This window comes from Agelaius tricolor, unplaced genomic scaffold (assembly GCF_023055355.1).
Source record: "Agelaius tricolor isolate 1412-34295 unplaced genomic scaffold, bAgeTri1.0.p SCAF_1, whole genome shotgun sequence".
Classification (NCBI taxonomy): domain Eukaryota; kingdom Metazoa; phylum Chordata; class Aves; order Passeriformes; family Icteridae; genus Agelaius; species Agelaius tricolor.
The window spans coordinates 111755201-111777557 of NW_027269261.1; the positions used below are offsets into that span (position 1 = coordinate 111755201).

Genomic DNA, 22357 nt, shown 5'->3' on the forward strand with positions numbered 1-22357 from the left:
TGGGGTGACAGGAGAAGGGGGCATGGCTTTTAACTGAAAGAGGATTTAGATTGAATATTGGGAAAAAATTGTTCCCTGTGAGGGTGGTGAGGCCCTGGCACAGGGTGCCCAGAGAAGCTGTGGCTGCCCCTGGATCCCTGAAAGTGTCCAAGGCCAGGCTGGACAGGGCTTGGAGCAGCCTGGGATAGTGGAAGGTGCCCCTGCCACATGCACAGCTTAGCAATAATAAAGCATCAGTGGAAACAGCACTGGAAGAATCTATGCCTTTTATTTATTTATTTCAGAAAAATACTTCTGCTGAGTTTATCACAAAAGTCATTGAACAACGAACAACAACAAACAAAATCCGTACAAAAACTGAAGTGACAGGAAAAATGAAACAAATGGGATAAAATACCAGAGACTGTTAATCCCCCCACCCCCTCCAAAATCAGGAAATTTGCACTAAAGCATAAAAATGGAAGAACAGAATTTTTCCTCGAGTTCCTTTGCTGAAGTTTGATCAGCTGAGTTCAACATTTTTGAGGAAAAACTACACACCTCTCCCTGGCTTTTCCAACAGCCATTCTTCCCAGAAAAACCCCACACACAGCTCCAAGGAGGAGGAACAGACCTCACTGCTGGGAATAAAACCTTCTAAACCAACCTTTCATCCCCCATGAAGTTTCCTGGAAGGCTGTAAATCAAACCCAATCATCTCCACCCACTGCTGACACAACCTGGGGTCCATCTACCAAAGGCAAGAGCCTGAGGCTGCTGTAAAGCCCCAGGCACTGCAGCAAAGGCAGGATGGCTCCAAGCTCCCAGAGTCACTGGGAGGCAAGGAGGAGACATCCCAGAGCGACCACACTTCCCTCCAACTAGGAAGCTCACCAAAAACACCTTTTTGTTAAGGTAAAACACTGAGTTGAAGGTAAGGGGACCTACAGGGGAACTGGAACTTGGCTACTATTAACCCAAACATGATGAGTAAGAAGAAAGAATCCTAAATAACAACAACAACAACAACATAAAACGCAACTGTAATGCCCCATAATGTAAGAGTCACTCAAAAAACTGTATGTGAAATGCTACATCTGTTTTTCCTCCACCCCTTTCTCTTCCCAAGACCATTCTCCAACTACCTAAGACAAGAAAAGAGAACTAGTGCTGGTATTTCACAGATCTTCTAGGCTAGGACAGGAAAACACTACACTTCACCCCAAAAACCACAGGCTACTCAATTCTTGACCTCCTTAGGTTGGATAATGGACACAGACTACTAAAGCAGCCTCAAGCCCATGGGAAGAGTGCAATGAATCATGTCCCACTGGAAGTTTTGGATAATCTCCATCACCTTCTGCACTGTGGTGGACAAGAGCTCCTGTTTGGGGTTGGATCTTGGTGTTGGAGTAAAGGTTGGACTTTGACGAGTTTGGAGGCATTTTCCAACCTCACCCAACAATTCCATGATGTTTTCTGCAGATGACACAGATGGGGCATGAGAAGAGCATCCAGTAAAAGGAAGTGAGCTCGTGGCATTTCATAGGCAGAGAGGCCAAGGACAGACTGACCACTAAGGGCTTGCAATGAAAATGCTCCAAGAAAAAGCTCTTTGGGCTGAAAGGAAGGCTGGATTTGCTGAGAAATGACAAGGACACAGGAAAAACAGCAGCAGTTACTGCAGGCTTGCAGCCCAGGGATTGTGCTTGCACTACAACACAGGGATAGGAGCACCCCATGACAGCCCCTCTGATGGAGATGGGATTGCAAACCTCCAGGATGACAGTGGATATTGCCTCACAACAAAGGCTCAGCTCAAAAAAGAACAATCTGCCAGGTTTGGGTCTAACAGAAAAGTGGGGATTTCTGAGGACTATATAAGGGAGGGCTAAAAAAAAAAAAAAGCCCCATTATCTATAGGTTTAAAAAACCAAAATAATAAAAAGAACACATGGAAATGCTTCAAAAACAAATGTCCCTTTTCCTGGTAGCTCTATCAAAAAGGAAACAGAAAACACATAAATGTAGCATATGTTGTACATACGTAGTAACAAAGGAGGGTGTTCAGCTACTGCTATAGTGCACAGAGAGGCTACAACATAAGGCACTTGGGATACAAAGCATCACCAGCTACTGTACAGAGATAGGATTGTGCAAGTGGAAAAGCTGCCTGAAGCCAAGCAGGCAGGAGGAGGAATCACTCAGCAGCCGTGGTTTTGGGGGCCTCTATGTGTCACCTGCTAACAGAGTCAGCAGCTCGCTGCTGCAAGGCGCCGGCACTGCAGAAAGGCCTGGCTGAGGCTCTGGGGAGGTGCCAGCCAGCAGTCACTCCTGGAGGGCACTGGCAGGGCATGGAAGTGGATGGGAAGAGGCAGGAGAAAGGAAAAACCTCTCACACTCAGCCTTTTCCATGTCCTCCCCAACATAAAGCTCTTTCCCCCCCGATCACGCTGCAATGCGGGTCCTGTTGCTGCCTCTGAGGCAAAAAGTGTCTTATCCTCCCAGCACAGGCTAGGAGGAGCAATGGCAAGGCACCACCAGGGGCTCTGCTCCAGCCTCCTTCCCCAGATCCCCTGAAAACAGGGAGAGCCCTCTCCTGCCAGCATCTCTCACTTGACACTCAAATGTTGTGGGGATTGAGGAACAAGTGGAATTTGACCAACTGTCCTCATATCCCTGCATGTTTTCTTCCTCCAGTGCCTCCTCAACAAGGAGAGGGGGAGGAAGGACAAAAGACACCCAGAAAAATGGGGGAAAAACCCAACTCAGCTCAAAGAGGGGCAGAAAATCAACTGTCACCCATTCCTCAAAACACGACTGGTGCGAAGGACAACAGCACCAGCCTCAAGCTGGAATTGCACTTGGAGAGAGAGGAGTTCAGGTGCCCCCAGGGGCTGAGCCAGGGGCACACCAAGGATCAATCCTGGACTGCACATGGACAGCAGCCCAGCTCTGTGTCCCTCTCCTCACCCAGCCAAGGGGACACACCACGAGTCCCCTGCTCCTGCTGTGCCAAGCAGAACTAAAGCTACGGCCGACTTCACTGCACAAGAGGCACCAACAGCAAAGCCCAGCTCAGGAACTGCCCCAGAGGACAGTGTGGGGACAGAGGTGCCACTACTGCTCACCTGCCAAACCTAGCTTGGCGTGGTGCCCCAAAAAGAAGCCCAGAGAGATGGCACTGACCCACGAAACCCCAAGCAGATGCTGCTCCCCAGCAGACTCAGCGAGGGGTGAAGCTGGTGGGATCTGGCTTTCCACAAAACCTCTTGCCAGCACGTGGAGGTGGCAGTGGGCAGAAGCAAGAGGGGAAAGTGGTCTGCAGCAACAGATGGCCTCTGAGGTAGATTTGAGACAACTCCATCTGCCAACAGCTACGTGTTACAAGCCAGGCTCTTCCTAAATGCAAGCTGCTCCTTGCAGCCCCGGCCTCCTTCGCCTTCCTTCCCTGTCATCTCATTCACAGCTCAGAAAGGGATGAAGGGGCTAGGATTTTTGGAAGAAACCCTGGATTTGATAGCACCTTGGGTAGATACAAGCACTGTATCCTTTGGAAACAAAGAGTGAAGCTGGTGGCTGCCGATGGCATGGCTGGACTGGTACGGTAGGGACGAGGAAGGCTGAGGTGACAGCATGAGGGGCACAGTCCCAATGATGCAAAAACCCTTTGCAGCAACCCATTGTCACTTGGATGTGGTCACAAGCAACAAGAACACCAGGTCCAAGAGGCACAGACAAGCTGGCAAAGGGCTGAGCTGACAAGAGCCAGGCCAACACTCAGAGCAGGGCAGGCCTCAAGGATTCTCATGGAACTGAGGATGCTGCTGCCTCTTAACAAAACACTGAGAGCTGCAGAGCCCTGGGCTCAGAACAACCACGGGGCAGCCAAGAGAAACCCAGCTGGGGCAAGCAGAGGCTGGGAGGTGGACCTTCCATATGAAGAGGGAAATTCTCTCCCTTCTCTGCTGCCCAGCTCACAAAAATTCTCAAAAACAGGGTTCAGAATACCCCAGTTAACCAGAGGTCCACCAGGAGACAAAACAGGGTTGAGCTTCCTCCATCAGACCCTGGTCTCTCTTTGCAGCATCACCATCCTGCTGAGTGCTGGCCAGTTGTGCCCCATCTCACCTGAGAGCACCCCTGAGCCTCAGATCTCACAGCCCCAGCACATTCCCCCAGGAATCTGATCCCATAACACACATTTGGTGCCTTCAAGCTGTCGTGGCCCTGTCCCAGGGGCTCAGGGAAGCACCATGAAGAGAGGGGAGGAACATGCTGTAGGAGAAAAAAGGATTGTTTGGAACCATCTATGATACATTTGTAACCATTTAACCAAAATAACCAAACACTAAAATAGAAAAGGGAAAAAAAAAAAAATTGCACGCTGGTTTATGATCAGAGGAAGGCAAAACCAGGAGGGCTGGAAAAGGTTCCTATGAGGGGGATGGGAGAAGGGGAACGGGGCCTTTTTGGTTTTATTGCAAACGGTTCACGAGAGCAAGAAAGGAAGGGAGGAGAGCGAGAGACACCTTGGGAAGATGATCCCGAGCCTTTTGGGACGCCGCTCGCTCGTGAGGAGCAGGAGGAGGGGCTGCTCAGTCCTGGTATCTCGCCCTCCTCCCCAGGAGACAACCCTTGGCTTCTATGGAGACTTGAGCTTCTTGGTGCGGGGTGAGGTTCCGTTCTCTGCTTTCACCACTCCATTTTCATGGTAACCTGGGGGTGGCAACAAAGGGACATGGAGCTGGTGAGGGCTCTGGAGTGTAATCTGAGGGAGCTGGGGGTGTTTAACCTGGAGAAAAGGAGGCTTGGGAGGGACCTTCTCGCTTGACACAAGTCTCTGACAGGAGGGTGCAGCCAGGTGGGGCTTTGCTCCCAGGGAACAAGGGACAGGACAAGATGAAATGGCTTCAAGCTGCCACAAGGGAGGTTCAGGTTGGACATTAGAAGGAACTTCCTTATAGAAAGGGTGATTAAACATTGGAATGGGCTGCTCAGAGAGGTTTGGAGTCACCACCCCTGGAGGTGTCCAAGGAATGACTTAACGTGGCACTTAGTGCTCTAGTCTGGTTGACACCGTGGTGATTGGACAAAGGTTGGACTCCATGACCTCAGAGGTCTTTTCCAATCTAAACCATTCTGTGATTCTACAGAGAAAGAAACTTTGTCCCTTGCACAAGCCAAACCCTTTATTCTCTCACGATTGTCCCACAGACATGGGGAAACCCCCACGACATCAGGACACTGCTAGGGACACCCTGCACGGGCAGCACCATGCTGGGGGGATGCTGGACCCCAGGGCTGACCCCTCCACAGTGCCACCCTTCCAGCACTCACCCGAGTCCCTCTTGAGCAGCTTGGTTTGCTGCCTGGTGCCAGCGGCGGCGGCGGCGGCTCGCTTCCGACTGCTCTGCTCGTTCCAGTACTCCCTCCAGCGCCGCAGCTGGAAGTGGATGAAGCGCCACATCACCGAGGCCTGGAAGAGGCACACCAACAGCAGCACACTCATTCTGCCAGGGGTGGAGAAGAGGCAGGCTGAGAACACAGCAGCGAGGCCACCCCCAGCCCGGCCTTCCCCCCACACTGGGGGTGGTGGCCGAGGTCCCCCCACGTGGCAGATGCCATCCCTCCAGCCACCATCTCTCTTTTCTGCCACCCCTGAGCCCAGAGCAGCCACCTTCCTTTCCCTCCATCTCATAAGGCTCTCAGGTTTTGATTCATTGATTCTTTCAACTTTAGGGCAGAAATGGATGTATTGCTGGTCAGGGGTATATGTACAAATTACAAACGGGATGGGACTGCTGTGGAACGTGCCCTGAGCTGTTTTATTTTTCAGCATCAGTCTCATTCCATGGTTATGACAATGGGAAGATGCCACCAGCTCACATCTCAGGCAGCAGACTAAGAACTTAATGTTACAACTTACTTTATAAGTTTTTTGACCAATCACACAAAGCAAAAGCACATTGACAGTAGTTCTATCCAACCACTATAAGCACACGTATCTTTGGTCAAAACAATGTTTGCCCACTTCGAACACAATACCTACTTGTAAGCCTGCTAGCTTAGCTCTAATCACAGTTCTACTGTCTCTAAGCCTGCCTTTAGCAGCTTTCCCAAAACCCTCTAGTTTTGTAGATTCCCACAGGATGAACAGGATCATCTCAACCAGCACTGCCCAAAACACAAAGTGGCACAGTCAAGACACGACGTCCCTGGATGATCTAAAGGATCATCCATCATTACCACCTGGAAGGGAGGTAAGAAAGACCCTCAAATCCTCAGGTGTGCCAGCAGTCCTTGGCTTCAAAAAGCTTGAGAATGACCATGCTTGGCAAATTCTGAACTGAAACCACAGCTGCTGCAAGGGTGAGAAAGGCTCCCAGACTTGACAGACTGCAAGGGATGAGGAGCCCATTCCACTCTCTGCTTCCCACATCAACAAGCAGCAAAACATGGCCAAGCAGAAGGGAGAATGCCTTTTCCTTGACCACATCCGTGTAAATGCACTTACAGGTAAAACAGGGAAAGCCTGCAAGCATTTCTCCAACATAGGCTTGCACTTTATAACTTCACTTGATTAACACTTAATTTCCTGACTTTTCCCCTCCATTTGGGCTCTCCGTAGCCTTTAAACCCCTCCTTGCTTCCTTCACACCCCCTTCAGCTCACTAAGACCTTCCCTAAATAGAATCAGGATCAGATCATCACTGTCTGGATCCCATTTGGATGGAGCTTGGAGCAACCTGGTCCAGTGATGGTATCCATGTCCACAGTAGGCATTGGAACAAGATGATCTTCAAGGTCCCCTCCAATCCAAACCATTCTGGTATTCCATGATTTACAAAATCAAGAAAAACCCATGCTGGGATAACACACCCAAGGAAGACACAGAGGACATTCCTACCTGAAGAGAATATTGTTGAAGAGGAAGCTGAAGAAGTTCCCTCTCTCAGGGTCCAGGGCCTGGCTCTCCACACGTGGCAGCCCGAAGCCGATGACCAGGATGTACAAGGTGAGGGTGAAGAGCCTGGTGACCACAAACACCACGGCCCAGACATTAAACCTGCAGGAGGGCAAGCAGAGGTGTGGGCAGGAGCAGCCCCAGTGCTGACCCAGGAGGAGAGAGCAAGATCCAGGCTCTCCTGGGCTCCAAAGGAGGATGGGAGGCACAGGCAGCTCCCCTGCTTACAGCTTCTCGTTGTTCTCGTCCGTGAAGTAAACCAGCCTTGCCATGTGGAAGAAGAACTCGGCGAAGTACTGCAACAGCAAGAGGATCAGCCCCAGGCGGGTTAAACTGGCAGAGAAGAGGAAAAAAAAGCATCACTGGGATGGTCAGACTTCATCTTTCAACCTTCATCCTTCAACCTTCATCCTTCAAACTCAGCTGCAGCCTCAGCCCTGCTGTCCATGAGCTGCAGTGCCAGCCCAAAGCCAGACCTCTGTGCAGCAGTGGGGGTAGGACTGCAGTAGGGGAAATCTCTGTCTACAAACCACCAACAAACCATCCAAAACACTGGCAGAGCTGGGATATATCCAACACAAAACCCTATGGCTGGCAAGGCTGCTCTGCTTTCTAGCAGAGAATGGTTTGAGTGAGAAGCGACCTTAAAGATCGTCTCACTCCACCCTCCTGCCCTGGACATCTTCCACTGTCCCAGGTTGCTCCAATGCCCATCCAACCTGGCCTTGAACTTCCAGGGATGGGAAACCCTCTGGACAACCTGTGCCAAGTACCTCACCACCCTCACAGAGAAGAATTTCTTCCCAATATCCAAATATCTTCTAGTTTAAAACCATTCCCCTTGTCCTATATACCTGCCTAGGTAAAAAGTCACTCTCCACTGAAACAACCCAATTTATTCCTCCTAAGCCCCTCACCCTACCCTACTGAGGATTCCCAGGTGTCCCCCAGGGCAGAAGCAGCTGCCCAGCCCCATCCCTGGAGTGGGAGGGGATGCTGGGGCAGTGACTCACTTGAGCAGGTAGGCGCCGGCGATGTGCAGCAGGTAGAGCGCAATGCAGCGCAGCTGCCGGGGGATCTCCTCCTGGCAGGGGCAGAAAAGCCAAATCAACCTCTCAGCCCTCTCCAGCCACCCTCCCTCTCTCAAAACCTCCACCTGGCTCTCACCTTGCGGACTTTTTGGAAGTAGAGCTCGGGCAGGGCGTGCAGCCAGTAGGCCAGCTGGCACAGGTAGAAAAACTTCACCTGGTACCTGAAATGCAGGGAGGAGCCACGTGAGCCAGCCCAGGCCAAGGCAGGACCCCAAGAACCTGAGTGCCAGGGCAGCATTGGGCAATCCCTCCACTGTTTTGGAGCCATGGGATTTAGGAGAAATCATTTCAGGGCTGAAATTATTCGTTGAGCCGAGAGAGCCACACACAAAATTTATCCAGATGCTTGTGCTGTGGTCTCTGTGCTCTCAGAAAACCTCACTTTTGTTAAAAACCAAGAAGGAAGGGTCATCTCCCACTACATTTCTGCTGTGAAAAATGAACTGCAAAGAGACTTTCCCAAGGTGATGCAGGAAACAGGCAGGATGAGTAACAAAGCCCACAGGGCCTTCCTCATGAAACCCTCTGGAACACCCCTCCCCAGGCTCACAAGTGAGATATCCCCACTGCCCACGGTCTCACTGCAGCATCCTTGCTGCAGGGTGCATGCAGAGGGTGCTGTGCTGTCAGCACCCCACTCCCAGCAGGGAAAACCATGGAGAGGAAGGAAGTGGCCAGCCCCAGAACGAAATGCCCTCACAAGTGCTTACGGCAGATAAACATGCGGGTAGTTTTCCCACAGACTCCGGGGGTTTGAAATGTATCCTTCCTGAAAAAGAGAAGAGAGGCAAGGCTTCACCAAAACAAAACAGGTTATGAGAGGGTGAGCTGATGATGGTACAGTGAAAGGAGGAACTGGGGATGACACCCAAGCCTTGTCACAGCCTACAGGAAAAATCATGTTCCCTGTGAGAGCCAAGGCCGAGCTCTGCATCTGTGGGTCTCCAGCAACCCTCTAAAATTTCACCAGGCCCCTTGTTTGGGGGCTGAAAGCTGCTTGCTCAGTTGCACAGAGGGTCCCCAGTTCAGGAGAGGACATTTTGGGGTTTGGAATGCTCTGGAGGTGTAGGGGTGAGATTCCTGTAGCATGGCTCAGGCAGCCATGTGCATGGTCCAGAGGCTTCTTCCCCACTGGCATTTCCAACCCCAGCAGCACTTAAGCAACAAGAAATGCTTCTGAAGAGAAAGAGGAACAGAAAACACCAACAAAAATAACTGGATATGAATTGGATAGTTTCATTTTCCACCTCTTGCCTTAGAGAATGGGACTCCTTTCTCACTCCTGCCACATGGATGCTGCCCAAGGCTTTGCAAGGAGATGCTGGAATTGGAAATTTGTCCTGCCCAGTTACCCTCATCCATTCCCTGGCTGTCCCAAGACCCTTTTTTTCAGCTAGAGAAGGCCAGGAAAGCACAAGAGTGACCTGCTCTGCACATGTTGGGTGTTTGGGGAACACATCACATCAGTGTGGGTTATACAGGAGGTTCCAGCCCCACAGCTGCTGAGGGATGGGTCTGGCACTGGGCAAAGGGAGCCCAAAACCAGCAGCATCAACTGTTCTGCCAAAGTTTCCTTCCTCAGAGCCCTATGGGGCAGAGGCAGTGCCAGCAGATCTCTAGAAAAGCTGGCCTTGAAGGGAAAAGTAGTTCTCTAAGAAAGGCTGGCAGGATCCTCTGAGCAGTGGGGAGGCAATCTGCCCCCAAGGATCCATCCCCAGAGCCACTGCAGTCCACAGCTGGACCCCAATGGCTGCAGGTAGCAAAGCATCATCACTTCACACTGCCAAAACAGTCAGATCTCTCCCACACCACTTGCTCTTCCCTCTCCCTTCCTTCCCAAAATGACAGTTTTCCCTCTGAATTCTTTGGGTTGACACCCAAAGGAACAGCAAGCTTTCCTTGTTTTCAAAGATTCCCTCACCATCAGCTTGCCAAGGAAGGAACAATAAAGAGGGATCCCAAAATTCTGCCCATAAGCCCCATGAGCCCACAAAAGGCACCCAGAAACCTCAAGGCACTGAATGTACACAAGGAGGAAAATAAGCTGAGAAAGGCATCAGGTCCTGAAGCAGAGGATGGAGATGATGGGGCCAGGCAGGATTTCTGGGACCCAGCTCCAAAAATATTTGACAGCCCATTTACCTGTGCTTTGTACAATACAGGAGGAAAGATCTCCCAAAACTGCCTTCAGGAAAGATCCACCACAGCTGAAAACTAAACTGGCTGAAATGTGCCTGTTTTGACCCAGAAGCTGGCTGGGGACTCTGCTGCCAGTGGGATTTTGTGCTCCAGAAGCCACAGTTCCCCCTGGAAACCCAAATGCCAGGCAGCCCCGTGCCTTACCGTCACCACGACGTACAAGCACCAGATGACAGAGGTGAGGTGGAAGGCAACCAGCTGCCCTGACTCATTGAACTTGCTGTGCTTGACCTTGGAGAGATGCAGACGCCTGTTGATTTTCTGGGAAGGAGCAGAGGGAGAGAGAAACAACAAGAAAACATCAGCCACCATCAACTCTGTCTCTCCTCCTCATCCTGAGCAGCCTCCAGGGATGAAGGCTCACTCATCACCACCTCAGCCCCCAGACCGCCCCCAGAAGAGCATTTAAGTGCAGAGCCCCCCGTGGGATTTGAGGTATTTGAGGACACAGGACAGGGAATGGTGCTCACATCCAGGGCGTACTCCTGCACCACTGCGTGCAGGATGATGGCGATGAAGATGTAGAAGAGGATGGTGACCAAGTCCTTCAGCCCATAGTGATACTGGACCAGCTCCCCATCTGCAAAGACACCAGAGCAAGGGTCAGACCCCCGTGGCCCAAAGGATTTCCAGGTGAGGGCTCAGTGGGGAGCAGCTTGGATGGGGACACCAGAGAGAGGTCATGACTATGGCAGTGGCCAAAGGGCTCTCTCCAGGGGTAGCTCGTGGCAGACATTGGTGGTTTCCCCTCTTACAGGTACACACCCCAATGGAGGGGACACTGGGGACACTAAAAGCATCCCCCTGCCACTGGGGATAGCTCAGCTGTGGAGATGGGAATTTATCACCTGGAGGGATGAAGACATGGGAGGCTGAAGCAGGGATCAGGGATGCCCCACTAGGAACATCAGGGCTTGGGATAGGATTTCCACCCCCTCAGTTATGATTTAACATTTCCTTATGATCTCCCACTCCTCCCTGAAAACTGCTGGAGCGGGATTCAGATGCCTACGTGCAGATGCCCTCTGCTATTCAGGGATCTGAGGCAGCAGCACAGGGCTGGTGGATTAGATATAAGACCCACAGGGGGCTGTGCTCTTCTGGAGCAACAGGAGACCCAGCAGCACCCAAAATATCCCAGACATCTGCATTTAGGTGACTATTTTCAGCCCTGAAGCTTATGGGAAGAAGCAGAGTTGGGAAGGCTGCAGTATCATCACAAGAAGCTCAGCCCACTCCTGGCTGCTGCTCTCCCTCGCCCTGATCCAGTCTGTCCTCTCCTGATACCAGTGCTGGGAAGAGACTGCTCTGTCACCAGCCCTGCCTACCCTAAACAAAGCTTCATTCCAGATTTCTAAGATTTGAACAGGATTTATGAACACACATGGCAAAAGGATATGAAAACACTCTGTCCTTAGGAGCCCCCAGTGCTGTGCAGACCCAGAGGTTAAAATGGTGCCTGCATCCCAGAGCAAGGTAAAAGACAAAATTGCAAGGCCAAAAAAAATAATATCATATTCATGTGCTCTGCCTCCTCTCTCCAGGGCACCTCTAGCAGGAGCTGTGGGGGATGTGGGAAAGCCTTGGAAAAATTTAGATTCCTCCCAAGAAGCCGCTGCAGTAAGATCTCTCTCCCCACTAGTCCATGCCCTATATTGATACCCCAGTACCTGGTCCTGGGGAGGTGCTTCTGTGCCCCCTGGGACTTCTAATATCATGAAAGGATATATCCCAAAAAACCAGCAGCAGAAGTTGTCTGGACTGTGCCACAGGGGAGAAGGGACCACAATTTAATCTGGAAGCTGCATGATTCCTTCAGCCATAACCAAAGCCTTTAAGGGCAGAGCTTTTATCTTCCACATGTCTGCCTCTCTGCAGCTCCCCTAATCCCAACCCTGCTCTTTCTCTGGATGATTACTCAAACACTCCCAATTAACTGCAGTTTTCTGCCACCAGGCCAAGCTTTGTGCCCCAGGCATTTGGCTCATCCCGAGCCCAGGCCTTTACCCAAAGCACCTCCTGCTGTCTCCAGGCCAGTGCCCAGATCCCTGCCAGATCCAGAGGGGCTCTGAGCCAGGAAGGCAGAAACCAGCAGCCAAAATAGGAATAATAGAGGCTGAGCCTCCTGGCTGGGAGCTGGGACACCTCCTCTGGTCCATCTACTTCTGAGCTGCACCAGCTCACAGCCTCCTGGAATTTACTCCCTGTGAATCAGGGATGCTGTGCACTGTTGCAGACATCTTTTATGAAAAATCCTTTCCTTAGGATTTTTCCTCCTGAGAAGCTGAGAGGCCTCAAGAACAAAATGTAAACATTGATTATCTGCTGCTGTGGAATTCAACAGGTGGATTTTTGATTGGCCCATGTTGGATGTTTCTAATTAATGGCCAATCACAGCCCAGCTGGCTCGGACAGAGAGTCCGAGACAGAGCCTTTGTTATCATTCCTTCTTATTCTATTCTATTCTTAGCTCACCTTCTAAAGAAGCTCACTTCTAAGAACTATTCTTAGCTCACTTCTAAAGAAATCCTTTCTTCTATTCTTTTAGTATAGTTTTAATGTAATATATACAATAAAATAATAAATCAAGCCTTCTGAAACATGGAGTCAAATCCTTGTCTCTTCCCTCATCCTGAGACCCCTGTGAACAGGGTCAGTGCACCATGTCCATCTCCACACCCTCCCCTCCCTCCAGGTGCCATCCCCAAAAATCAGCAGGACAGGGGTGACATGCACAGCCCCTGCTGCTTGGCAAAGAGGTAAATCCCTCCTGCTCCTCAGGGGGACAAGAAGCTGCTCCAGGCAGGCAATCACACAGCTGGATCCTGCCTGAGCAGGCTTGGGGCAGCACCCTCATCCTGCAGGGAGCACAGAGTGGCCTGGCCATGGCAGAAAGAGGGAGGAAGCCCCCAGACTCCCTGGAAAGATTTCTTCCCAACCCTGGCTGCATGAGACATGATCAGAGTGTTCTGAGCCACTCAAACTTTGTTTCTTCCAAAAATATCTTATTTTTAACATCTCTGTCAGACTGCATTTACTGCCAGACAAGACCCTGAGCAGTTGATGAGTCCAGGGTGACCCAAGGCAGATGGGAGTGAGGATGTGGGGCAAACCAGACTCCTCCCTCTTCTTGGGAGGAATCCAAGCTTCTTTGTGGAGCAGAGGCATCTCTTACCTGCTGTAGGCACACTAACATTGTACTGAGGTAAGATGAACAGGAAGGCAGTCTTGGCTGTGACCTGTCAAAGACACAGAGGGGAGAAGAAGCAAATCAGTTGTTAAATCCATTCCTCTGAACCATTTTTTTTTTTTTGTCCCATCACAATGGGAAAGGTAAATCACCCAGGGAGATGTGCCAGCACCAGCTCCACTTGCAGAAACACAGAACCTCGCACTGGTCACCCACAAGATCCCAGGTGCATGGCCAAAAAGAGAAAAAAAAGCCTGGGATGAGGTATCAGGACATCCAAAACCCAGGGCTGTGCTGCTCACTTTTCATTTATTGAATCATAGAATCGAATCACGGAATATCCTGAGTTGGAAGGGACCAAAAAGATCATGGAAATTCCACTCCTGTCCCTGCACAGGACACCCCAAGAATCCCATCCTGTGCCTGAGAATGTTGTCAAAACCCTTCCTGAACTCTGTCAGGCTTGGGGCTGTGAACATTCCCTGAGGAGCCTGTTCAGTACCCAGCCACTCTCTAGGGTGGAAAAAACCTTTTCCTAATATTCAACCTAAACCTTTCCTGACACAGCTCCAGCCACTCCCTCTGATCCTGTCCATTGATCACCAGTGAGGTGGCCATTGACTAAATTGCTTTTAATTCAAAGGAATTTAATTTTGCTGCTCCTCCCCAGCAGCAAAGCAGGAGGCTTTGTGGGGATGGGGCAGAGCATCCACCCCACAGGACACCCCAAAACTGCATTTCTGAGACCAAAGCACCCTCAAACTGGGGCCACAGTAAAATCCAGTGCACAGACACCCAACACCAAACATGTCTGCATCCCATCCCTGGCATCAGGTCACCAGATTTTCCCTTTCACGTGGCTCCCAGACAACCCTCCAAGGCTTCACAAGCACCCATCCTCAAACAAAACCATTTCCAAAAAATCCTGTGCCTGTCAAACACTGACAGAGATGAGCTGCATTTCACACAGACATGGCTGCCACTGCTTCAGAGCTGCAGGATATTAAAATCCCAGCTGGAAATTGCTCCATAGCTTGTGGGGGAGACAGGGGGACTTTGCCAAGCGTTCCCATCCTGCCACCATCAACATTGAGCAACCAGTGCAGGCAGCCCCAGCTCAGGGACAGCAAACTCCATGGTGTGTTTTTGTGATGTTTGGGGATTTTATTACTTTTTCCACTGAGAAAAAAGAAAAAAAAAAGGAAATCCCACATGTAGTGCTCTGTTTGTGGAGGAGTAGATGCAGGAGATGGAGACCATGGGCAGAGTTTGGGGTGGGAATGGAAAAAGTGCATCGCCTGGCCTCAAGCTGGCTGAGGGAGACACTTCTGGCTCCTGCAGACCTTGCTGGATGGGAAAGCCAAGTTGCTTCATCCCAGAGCTGTAAAGCACATCCAGGACTGGAGTTTACATCCAAACCTTGCCACAGGCTGGCACAGGGCATGAAACAAAAGGCATGGAGCCAGTGGTGGCTGTGGTGCTGCAGGGATGGGCGGCCGTGTCACGGACGTGCTAAAGGCAGCAGGCACTGATGGATTTGCAGCTCCCCGAGTACCTGGCTGACATCCATTGCTATAAACAGCTGGAAACAAGACATCATCTCCAGGTAAAGCTTCCTAACCTGCTGGAGAGGACACAGGCCAGAGCTGTGAGTCCAGGAAAATGGCCCCAGAGTATCTCCAGGGTAGGAAGCAATGCCTGGACAGAGCTCAGCCCCAGCATAGGTTCCAATCCTGATCTTTTTCTTTTTCCTGATCTTCTTTCCCAGAGCACCTGGTAGAAAGGTTCCTCCATCAAGCAATGCTTTGTCCCATCTCCACACCTGCCTTTGCTTCCTGTGGGCTGCAGAACCACCAGGATCTTTGGAGCCATCCCAGCACCCCCACCTTTCCTTACAGAGGGGTAGCAGGTTGCTTCCTAAAGCCTCAGTGAAATATTTTGACAACCAAAGACAAATGTAACCTCCTAGATGGAGGCACCTGCAAGGCAAAAAACAGGTTTCCTTGGCTTGGGAAATAGGGATGAGCACCAGGGATGGCAAAACCTTTCAGAGCCTGCCTTGAGCATTTCACAAGCAGCCAGGGAAAGCAGAAGTTTGGAGTGGGAAGAGCAATGTGAGGATTATTCAGAGGCACAAGACTTGCTCTGAAACTGGATGCTGATATGGAAAAAGAAGTGCTGGGCACACTTCTGCCCTGCAGGGCAGTGAGTAGAGCCAAAGCTGCCCCTAAACTGCTACTGGCAGGGGCACAATTCATGGAATCATAGAATAATTTAGGTTGGAAAAGTCCTCTAAGATTATGGAATCCAGCTGTTCCCCCAGCACTGCCAAGCCCACCACAAAACCATGGCCACAGGTGCCACATCTGCAGAAGTTCTGAACAATTCCAGGGATGGTGACTCCATGACTTCCAGCCTGTTCCAATCCCTGACTGCCTTTCCAGCAAAGACATTTTCCTCATATGCAACCTAATCCTTCCTGGCACAACCTTTTAGAGGGTGGGGGAGAGATTTGTCTCCATGGGACACACAGAGCAGGGACCATGTAGCAAACACTGTATATTTATTTCTCATCCACTCCCTGGCCTGCATGAAGGGCACCTCTATGCAGAGGGAGATGTTCCTCATCCCAGCCTCATCCTGACTTTCATGAGGGATGTGGCACTTGGGGACATGGATTAGTGGTGGCCTTTGCAGTGCTGGGAGAATGGCTGGAGTTGATGACCTTAGAGGGTTTTCCCTACATTAATGATTTTATGGTTCTGTGTGCCTGAACCAGGTAAATTTGGGAAGCAGTTGTTCTGGGAGCTCTCTACAGCCATGAAAAAGGAACCACATCCTCAGCAATGAGTGGCTTTCTGCTGGTTAAAGCCACTAACTCATGGACCAAAGTGCAGATGGGTGATAAAGAGGCAAAACTCAATGTGTCCACCAAGACCAGAGTTTCCTGAGATGCCTGGATCAGCCAGGATAGGGATGAGGCTGTTTCTCATGGCCAGAAACCAAATCAGCACATCCACCTTGCAGCCCAGGGTGGCAGAGCAAAAGATAAAGCCAAGCAATCCCAGCACTACCACACATTTACTGTCTACCACCAGGCATTTAATCCCTGATAATGTGGTGATTGGAAAAATCCACCTCCCTCCCTAGCCTGGAGATTGCTGCCTAATACAGAGCAGCAAAGCTCTCCCCATCCTTTTTTAGATCCCAGATTGGTTTGGGTTGATAGGGACCTTAAAGATCATGTTCCAACCCCCTGCCATGGGAAGGGAGACCTTCCACAGAGCAGTGGATACTCTGAGCAGGGTGCTCAGAGCCCCACCCAGCAATTCAGAAGATGCTGTTTTTACCCTGGCCATGAAATGCTCCTCATCAAAATCCCAACTCCACTTGTTCAGATGTGCAAGTGGCTTTTAAAGAGGTGTCTAAGCACACACATCCAGGCAGTTTAGCACTTCTCCCAGAAATTACCCACTGTAACTCTCAAACACTAATATTTTCAGGAATGAGGGATAATTTTTGAGCATCCTTCCCCAGCACACTCCATAAACTCCTGGAACAGCTTGCCCAGATTGGTTGTGGACTCCCCATCCCTGGAAGTGTTCAAGGCCAGGTTGGACAGGGCCCTGAGCAATCTGGTCTAGTGGAAGTTGTCCTTCCCATGGCAGAGGGTTGGAAAGAGTTTTAAGGTCCCTTCCAACTCAAACAATTCCAAGATTCTATGAAACACATTTCTCTTCTCCAAAAACTCATCCCAGTGGGATTAGTCTTCACCACAGCCAGGAACCCCCAGGCATGCCACCCTCCCCATGGTCCTGCTTGAGTTAAAGTCATTCTAGAAGAAAGCAGCAGCTCCAAACCTCTGGTGGGGGAGGCTGGGGGAGTTTTCTGCAGTCTGAGCTGGGAAAATATTTCCAGGGCTTGAAAAACAACTCAGACTAATTACAGACAAAATGCTGTCCAAAGGCTTTTCTCACAACTTTGGGTTTCTTTTTCCCAGAGTTTATTGAAAGACAAACTTGCTCATGCACAGTATGGATTGACACAGACCCTATATGTAAACTAAAGCCCAAACTTTGGACCAAAGCCTTTCAAAGTAAACATCTGGCTTTGACAAAAAGCCCTTCCCAAGGGCGGTGCAGCCCCTCTGCCCCCACAGACAAACTCATCCCCCAGCATGACACTATTTCCACTGCCTCACCCTCCCTCCTGTTTATTCCCTTTTTAAACATAAACCTAAATACTGTGCTTTTTTACCTTTTTTCCACTCTTCCCAGCACTCAACACTTACATCCCCCACATGCCTCGGCTCCTACATCTGGCAAAGACCAGGGGAGGCAGGAATGCATTTTGTTTTCCCTCATTAACAATGGGAAGGCCTTAATTTTTAGAGTACTACAGAGGGGACTGGGAAGGGGAAAGTATATTTAGCAGGAAGCCTGGAAATAGCAGCTCATTCGTCAGCTGCCTTCTCCTGAGTGTCACAACTCTGAGCCTGGGAGCCCGTGACTCACATCCCACGATCTGCACAGAGGGAAAGCCCAGCAAGGGCATGGAACCGCTGCTAAAACAATGGTTTATAGCTTTATTTCATCACCCCAGGCATAAGACTGAGCCTCAGTGTCCCCACATTAGAGATTACAACAGCAGCCCTCATCTAATATAGAAACTTCTCCAAAATCAGCAAAGTTTTCCCCAAACCTGACCAGGCACCACCCCTGGTGGGACACAGGTTAAACCCAGCCTGGCCTTTGCTTCATTTTTCTGCAAAGCAGGGTGGAAAAAGATATGCAAAGTAATTTCTGCATGAGGATGGGAAGCACCTGTTTTGCGTTTCTATACAGATTCACTAAAAATAGTTTTACACAAAAAAAAAAAAAAAAAAAAAAAAAAAAGAAAAAGGGAGGTTTTTCTTTCTGGGCTCCAGCAGCCGCACACACTCGGCAAAATCCCTCTCTGGCATCAGGCAGCTGCACAACCAAGTGTGTTTTCACACCCTGAAGGCTTAGGGCTGGCTGGGAAATAAAAACCCTTTGTAGTGCCCAGCTCAGGACAGCTCTTTTTGGGGAAACTCCCTCCAAGCCTGGGGCTTCCCTCCCTGAGCAATGCAATGATCCCTAAAAACACACACAACACTGAAATAATCAAATTATCTGGAACAGCAATGAGCAGCCTCATGTCACCAAATCCCATCGTGACTGGCACCTGCTCCCTGCCACAGAGGAATTACCAGCTTGAAGAATCCATGTGGATGGGGAAAGGTTGTGCATCTAAAAAGATGCTCAAGGTGCATCTTATGCTGTGCTTGAGCAGTGGGAGACCCGTGGCAGCCCCACAGCATCACCCCAAGCAGGGTGCTGGAGCAAGGAAGCAGTCAGCTCCTGAGGAATGCCTGGGAAAAGGTTAAAAACCTTATTTGTGTCTTCCCAAAAAAACCTCCCCTGCAGGAAACGGCCTATTGTGAGCAGGATTCGGCCTCTTCCGCTGGGCCTGAGCTTGGCTGTGGCCACTGGCACTGGGGAAGGTGCAAGCCTGGCTGCAGGGTGGGAAGCAGGGATGACAGGAGAAGGAGGGGAAGCAACAGTGACAGGTCCTCCTCAGCATGGCAAGGGATCAGAGCTGCCACCAAAACTCACCACAGAGGTGGCACAAACAGGCATGGATGGTTTGCAGGGATGGGCAAGAGCAGAGGCTGATCTCCCCTCCAGGGGAAAACAAAGCAGAAGGAATAAATGTGATAATAAAATAAAAGTAAACTGAAATACCCACAAGGACCAAGAGCTGTCCCAAGCCCCATGCCAAGGGATGATGCTGCCAGCCACAGGGAGCACTGGAAGCCACCCTGGCATGGCAAGCTCTGTCTCCCTAGGTCTGCTGGAGAGTAGCAAACTGCTGCCTTCAGCATCCGAGGGAGATTTAATTAAAATACATTAAAAAACCACAGATACACCACAAATCCCTCCCTGCTGTCACCTCCACGGGGGGAGGTTCATCATTGTTTAGAACTGCCCTCACAGCACCGTATCAACCAAAAGCACCACAGCAGCAAGCCCAGGTACCACTTCACCAGGACCAATATGCAACAAACCCATCTGCAGGGAGAAACCCAGAGACAGAGATGCAACCTCAGCAGCATTTTCTTTTTAAAGTACGAGTACGAAACTTGCAGCCCAACTTTGCAGCATTTGCATGTGGCTTTGGAATACAGTTGGCCCTCCTGGGTCGGTTTTGAAACCCTTAAATAAATATACATACATGCACAAGGACGTCGAGAAGGGTTCGAGTGCTCTAAGAGACTCGTTCATTCAATGAGTTCGCAGTAAAAAAAAAAAAGAGGGGGATAGAAAAGCAAGGGGGTGCCAGCGGGGAGGAATTAAGGAAATGGATTTCCTCCTCCTGCGATTTGCTACAGAAGGAGCCTTTCCTCCCTCGCCAGGCCCCCCGGCCACCCCTTTCCCATCCGGATTTGCTTTGAAACGTGGCAGTGCCGAAGGGGAGGGTTCAGCGGGGGAGGCGGGGGGGTCCCGGCCGGCGGTGCCGCTGACCAGGGCCCGCTGCTCGGTGCGGGATGCCCGGAGCCAGGCACGGGGAAAGCGGGCGGACAGGGAAGGAGCCGGAGCAGCGGGAGGGACGGAGCGGCATTCCCGGCATGGCCGTGGTGGGACAGGGGCCTTGCGGGGGTCTGCGGCCACCCCGGCAGGGGGAGGAATGCCGGGGATGCCTTCCCGTGGCTCAGCGGGATGGGAAAGGCCGGGGAGCCGCTGCCCCAGGCCCGGGAGCCCCCGGCGCTCGTCCCACGGAGCGGGGATCAGCGGGCTGCGGAGAAAACACCTGGAAAAGGGCTACTGTTAAAGAAAAAAAGGGGGAAAAAAGGAAAAAAAAAATTTCTTCCATTTCCAAGAGCTGGGAATTTCAGACAAGGCTTGGCTTCTCGCTTGATGCGCCCCTCAGCGCTCGGGACATCCCGGCAGCTGCGGTGGGTTCGGGGCAGGGGTTTTGACACCCCCTGTGCTCCCCCTCCCCAGGCAGGGACCCCCGGCAGAGCTGGAGCGGGGGCAGAAGGATGTGAAGGATGTGCCACCCCTAAAGCCAGCAGCAGGCTGGGTCCCCGCGGCGATGTGGGGAACCGCTCCGGTGCCGGGTGAGCGATGGGGAATGAATGGGGCGGCACTCTGAGCCCAGACCCAGGGGTCCCGCACCCCACAGCCCCCTCCCCGGACGGGATGAGGGCACCTGGGCCGGGTGGGGACCCTCCCGAGCTGGGACAGCCCCAGGAGGGGACACCCCATGCAGACCAAGGAGGGGGTCACCTCGTCCACGGGGTGGGGACACTCGGACAGCCGGTCCCGGCGGGGGGCGATGGCGGGGGCGTCTCACCTCGAACATGAGGGCGATGAGGACGCTGAGCACCAGGCAGAAGCCGATGTCGGCGTGGTTGTGGATGAGGAACTCCTGGCTGAAGAGCGGGTGGCTCTTGGCCCGCCGGCGGAAGGCCATGGCCGGGGCCGAGCCGAGCCCAAACTTCCCCGGGCCCCGCGGAACTTCGCGGAGCGCCGCGATGGCCCCGCGCAGGCGCCGCCGCCTGAGCCCTCCCCGCGCCCGCCCGGCTCCGCTCGGCCCCGGCGGCGACCCCGCCCCGGCCCGCACCGGGACCGGACCCGGCACCGCCCCGGCCCGCACCGGGAACGGACCTGGGACCGCCCCGATCCACACCGGGACCGGACCCGGCACCGCCCCGATCCACACCGGGACCGGACCCGGCACCGCCCCAGCCCGCACCGGGAACGGACCCGGGACCGCCCCGGCCCGCAGTGGGAACGGACCCGGCACCGCCCCGGCCAGCACCGGGAACGGCACCGGCACCGGGATCGGCACTCCCCCGGCCCGCACCGGGAACGGGACCGCACCCGCCACCGCTCCGACCCGCACCGGGACCGGAGCCGGCACCGCCCCGGCCCGCACCGGACCCGGCACCGCCCCGACCCACACCGGAACAGCACCAGCACCGGCGCCGCTCCGACCCACACCAGGACCGGGCCGGCATCGGCACCGACCAGCATCGGGGCCAGCACCGGGAACCGGCACCGCCCCGACCCGCATCGGGACCGGCACCGGCGCCGCCCGCACCAGGACCTGGCCACGGAGCCGGATCTGCACCCAGCCACGGACCCGCACCCAAACCGAGACCCAGCACCCGAGCTGGACCAGACCTGGGCACAGACACGGACCTGGACCCAGCCCCAGTACCGGCACCAGACTCAGCCCAGCCCTGGACACGGACCCGGCACCGGCCCCGCCCCGGGACTTGGACCCAGCGCACGATGGAAAGCTCGGATGTGGACCCAGACCGAGAGCTGAGACCTGGCACTTGGTGTGGACACAGATATGGACCTGGACCAAGCCCCAGACCTGGATCCAGCCCTGCTCCAGCTCAGCACAGCCCTGGACCTGGCACTGAACCGGGACCCAGCACCCAGCCCAGTGCCAGACAGAGAACCCAGCTCTGGTCCCAGCTCCTGCTTGCCCCACACACACCCTAGCACTCCACAGCGGGTGGAGGCACACACTGGTTTTGGCGCCCGCCTCACATCTGTGCCCTGGTGCTGTGCACATCTGGACAGCCACCAACGCTTGAACCCGCCTGTTGTCAATGTGGGGATGCACACCTGCATCTGCACCCACCGACTGTTTGTGTGCAGCCAACCTCCCAGCTCTGCACCCACATCTGCACCCACCTACCATGCACATCTGGGCTCCCATGCACCCAGCACCCACCCCCCTGTGCACACCCTGCAACCCCCTGACACCTTGCTCTGCATCCCACAGTCCCCGTGCTGAACCCCAAATCTCCCTCATTAACCAGGGAAAGGCCGGAGGTGCCTTCTCTATCCCACCCCCTTCCCAAAACCACACCCCAGCTCGATCTGGGGG

At 52.7% G+C, this 22357-nt stretch overlaps 1 protein-coding gene across 1 annotated transcript; it reads right to left on the bottom strand.

The window, feature by feature from the left end:
• Positions 1 to 249: 249 nt before the first annotated feature.
• TRAM2 (translocation associated membrane protein 2) lies at positions 250 to 21022 on the bottom strand. Its single transcript, XM_071447534.1, has 11 exons — positions 20804 to 21022; positions 13412 to 13475; positions 10707 to 10816; positions 10381 to 10497; positions 8748 to 8806; positions 8114 to 8198; positions 7960 to 8030; positions 7175 to 7279; positions 6890 to 7048; positions 5320 to 5492; positions 250 to 4698 (listed from the first exon to the last, which is right to left on the bottom strand). Exons 1-11 carry the CDS (start codon positions 20921 to 20923, stop codon positions 4625 to 4627), a joined length of 1137 nt encoding a protein of 378 aa, XP_071303635.1. The 5' UTR covers positions 20924 to 21022; the 3' UTR covers positions 250 to 4624.
• Between the last annotated feature and the right edge of the window lie 1335 nt (positions 21023 to 22357).

Excerpts from the sequence above, each read along its gene's own strand:
- TRAM2 (XM_071447534.1), bottom strand. The coding sequence starts at position 20,923 with ATGGCCTTCCGCCGGCGGGCCAAGAGCCACCCGCTCTTCAGCCAGGAG. Across the intron at positions 10,817-13,411 it reads TGTTAGTGTGCCTACAGCAG|ATGGGGAGCTGGTCCAGTAT; the intron begins GTAAGAGATGCC and ends GTGTCTTTGCAG. Across the intron at positions 8,031-8,113 it reads ACTTCCAAAAAGTCCGCAAG|GAGGAGATCCCCCGGCAGCT; the intron begins GTGAGAGCCAGG and ends TGCCCCTGCCAG.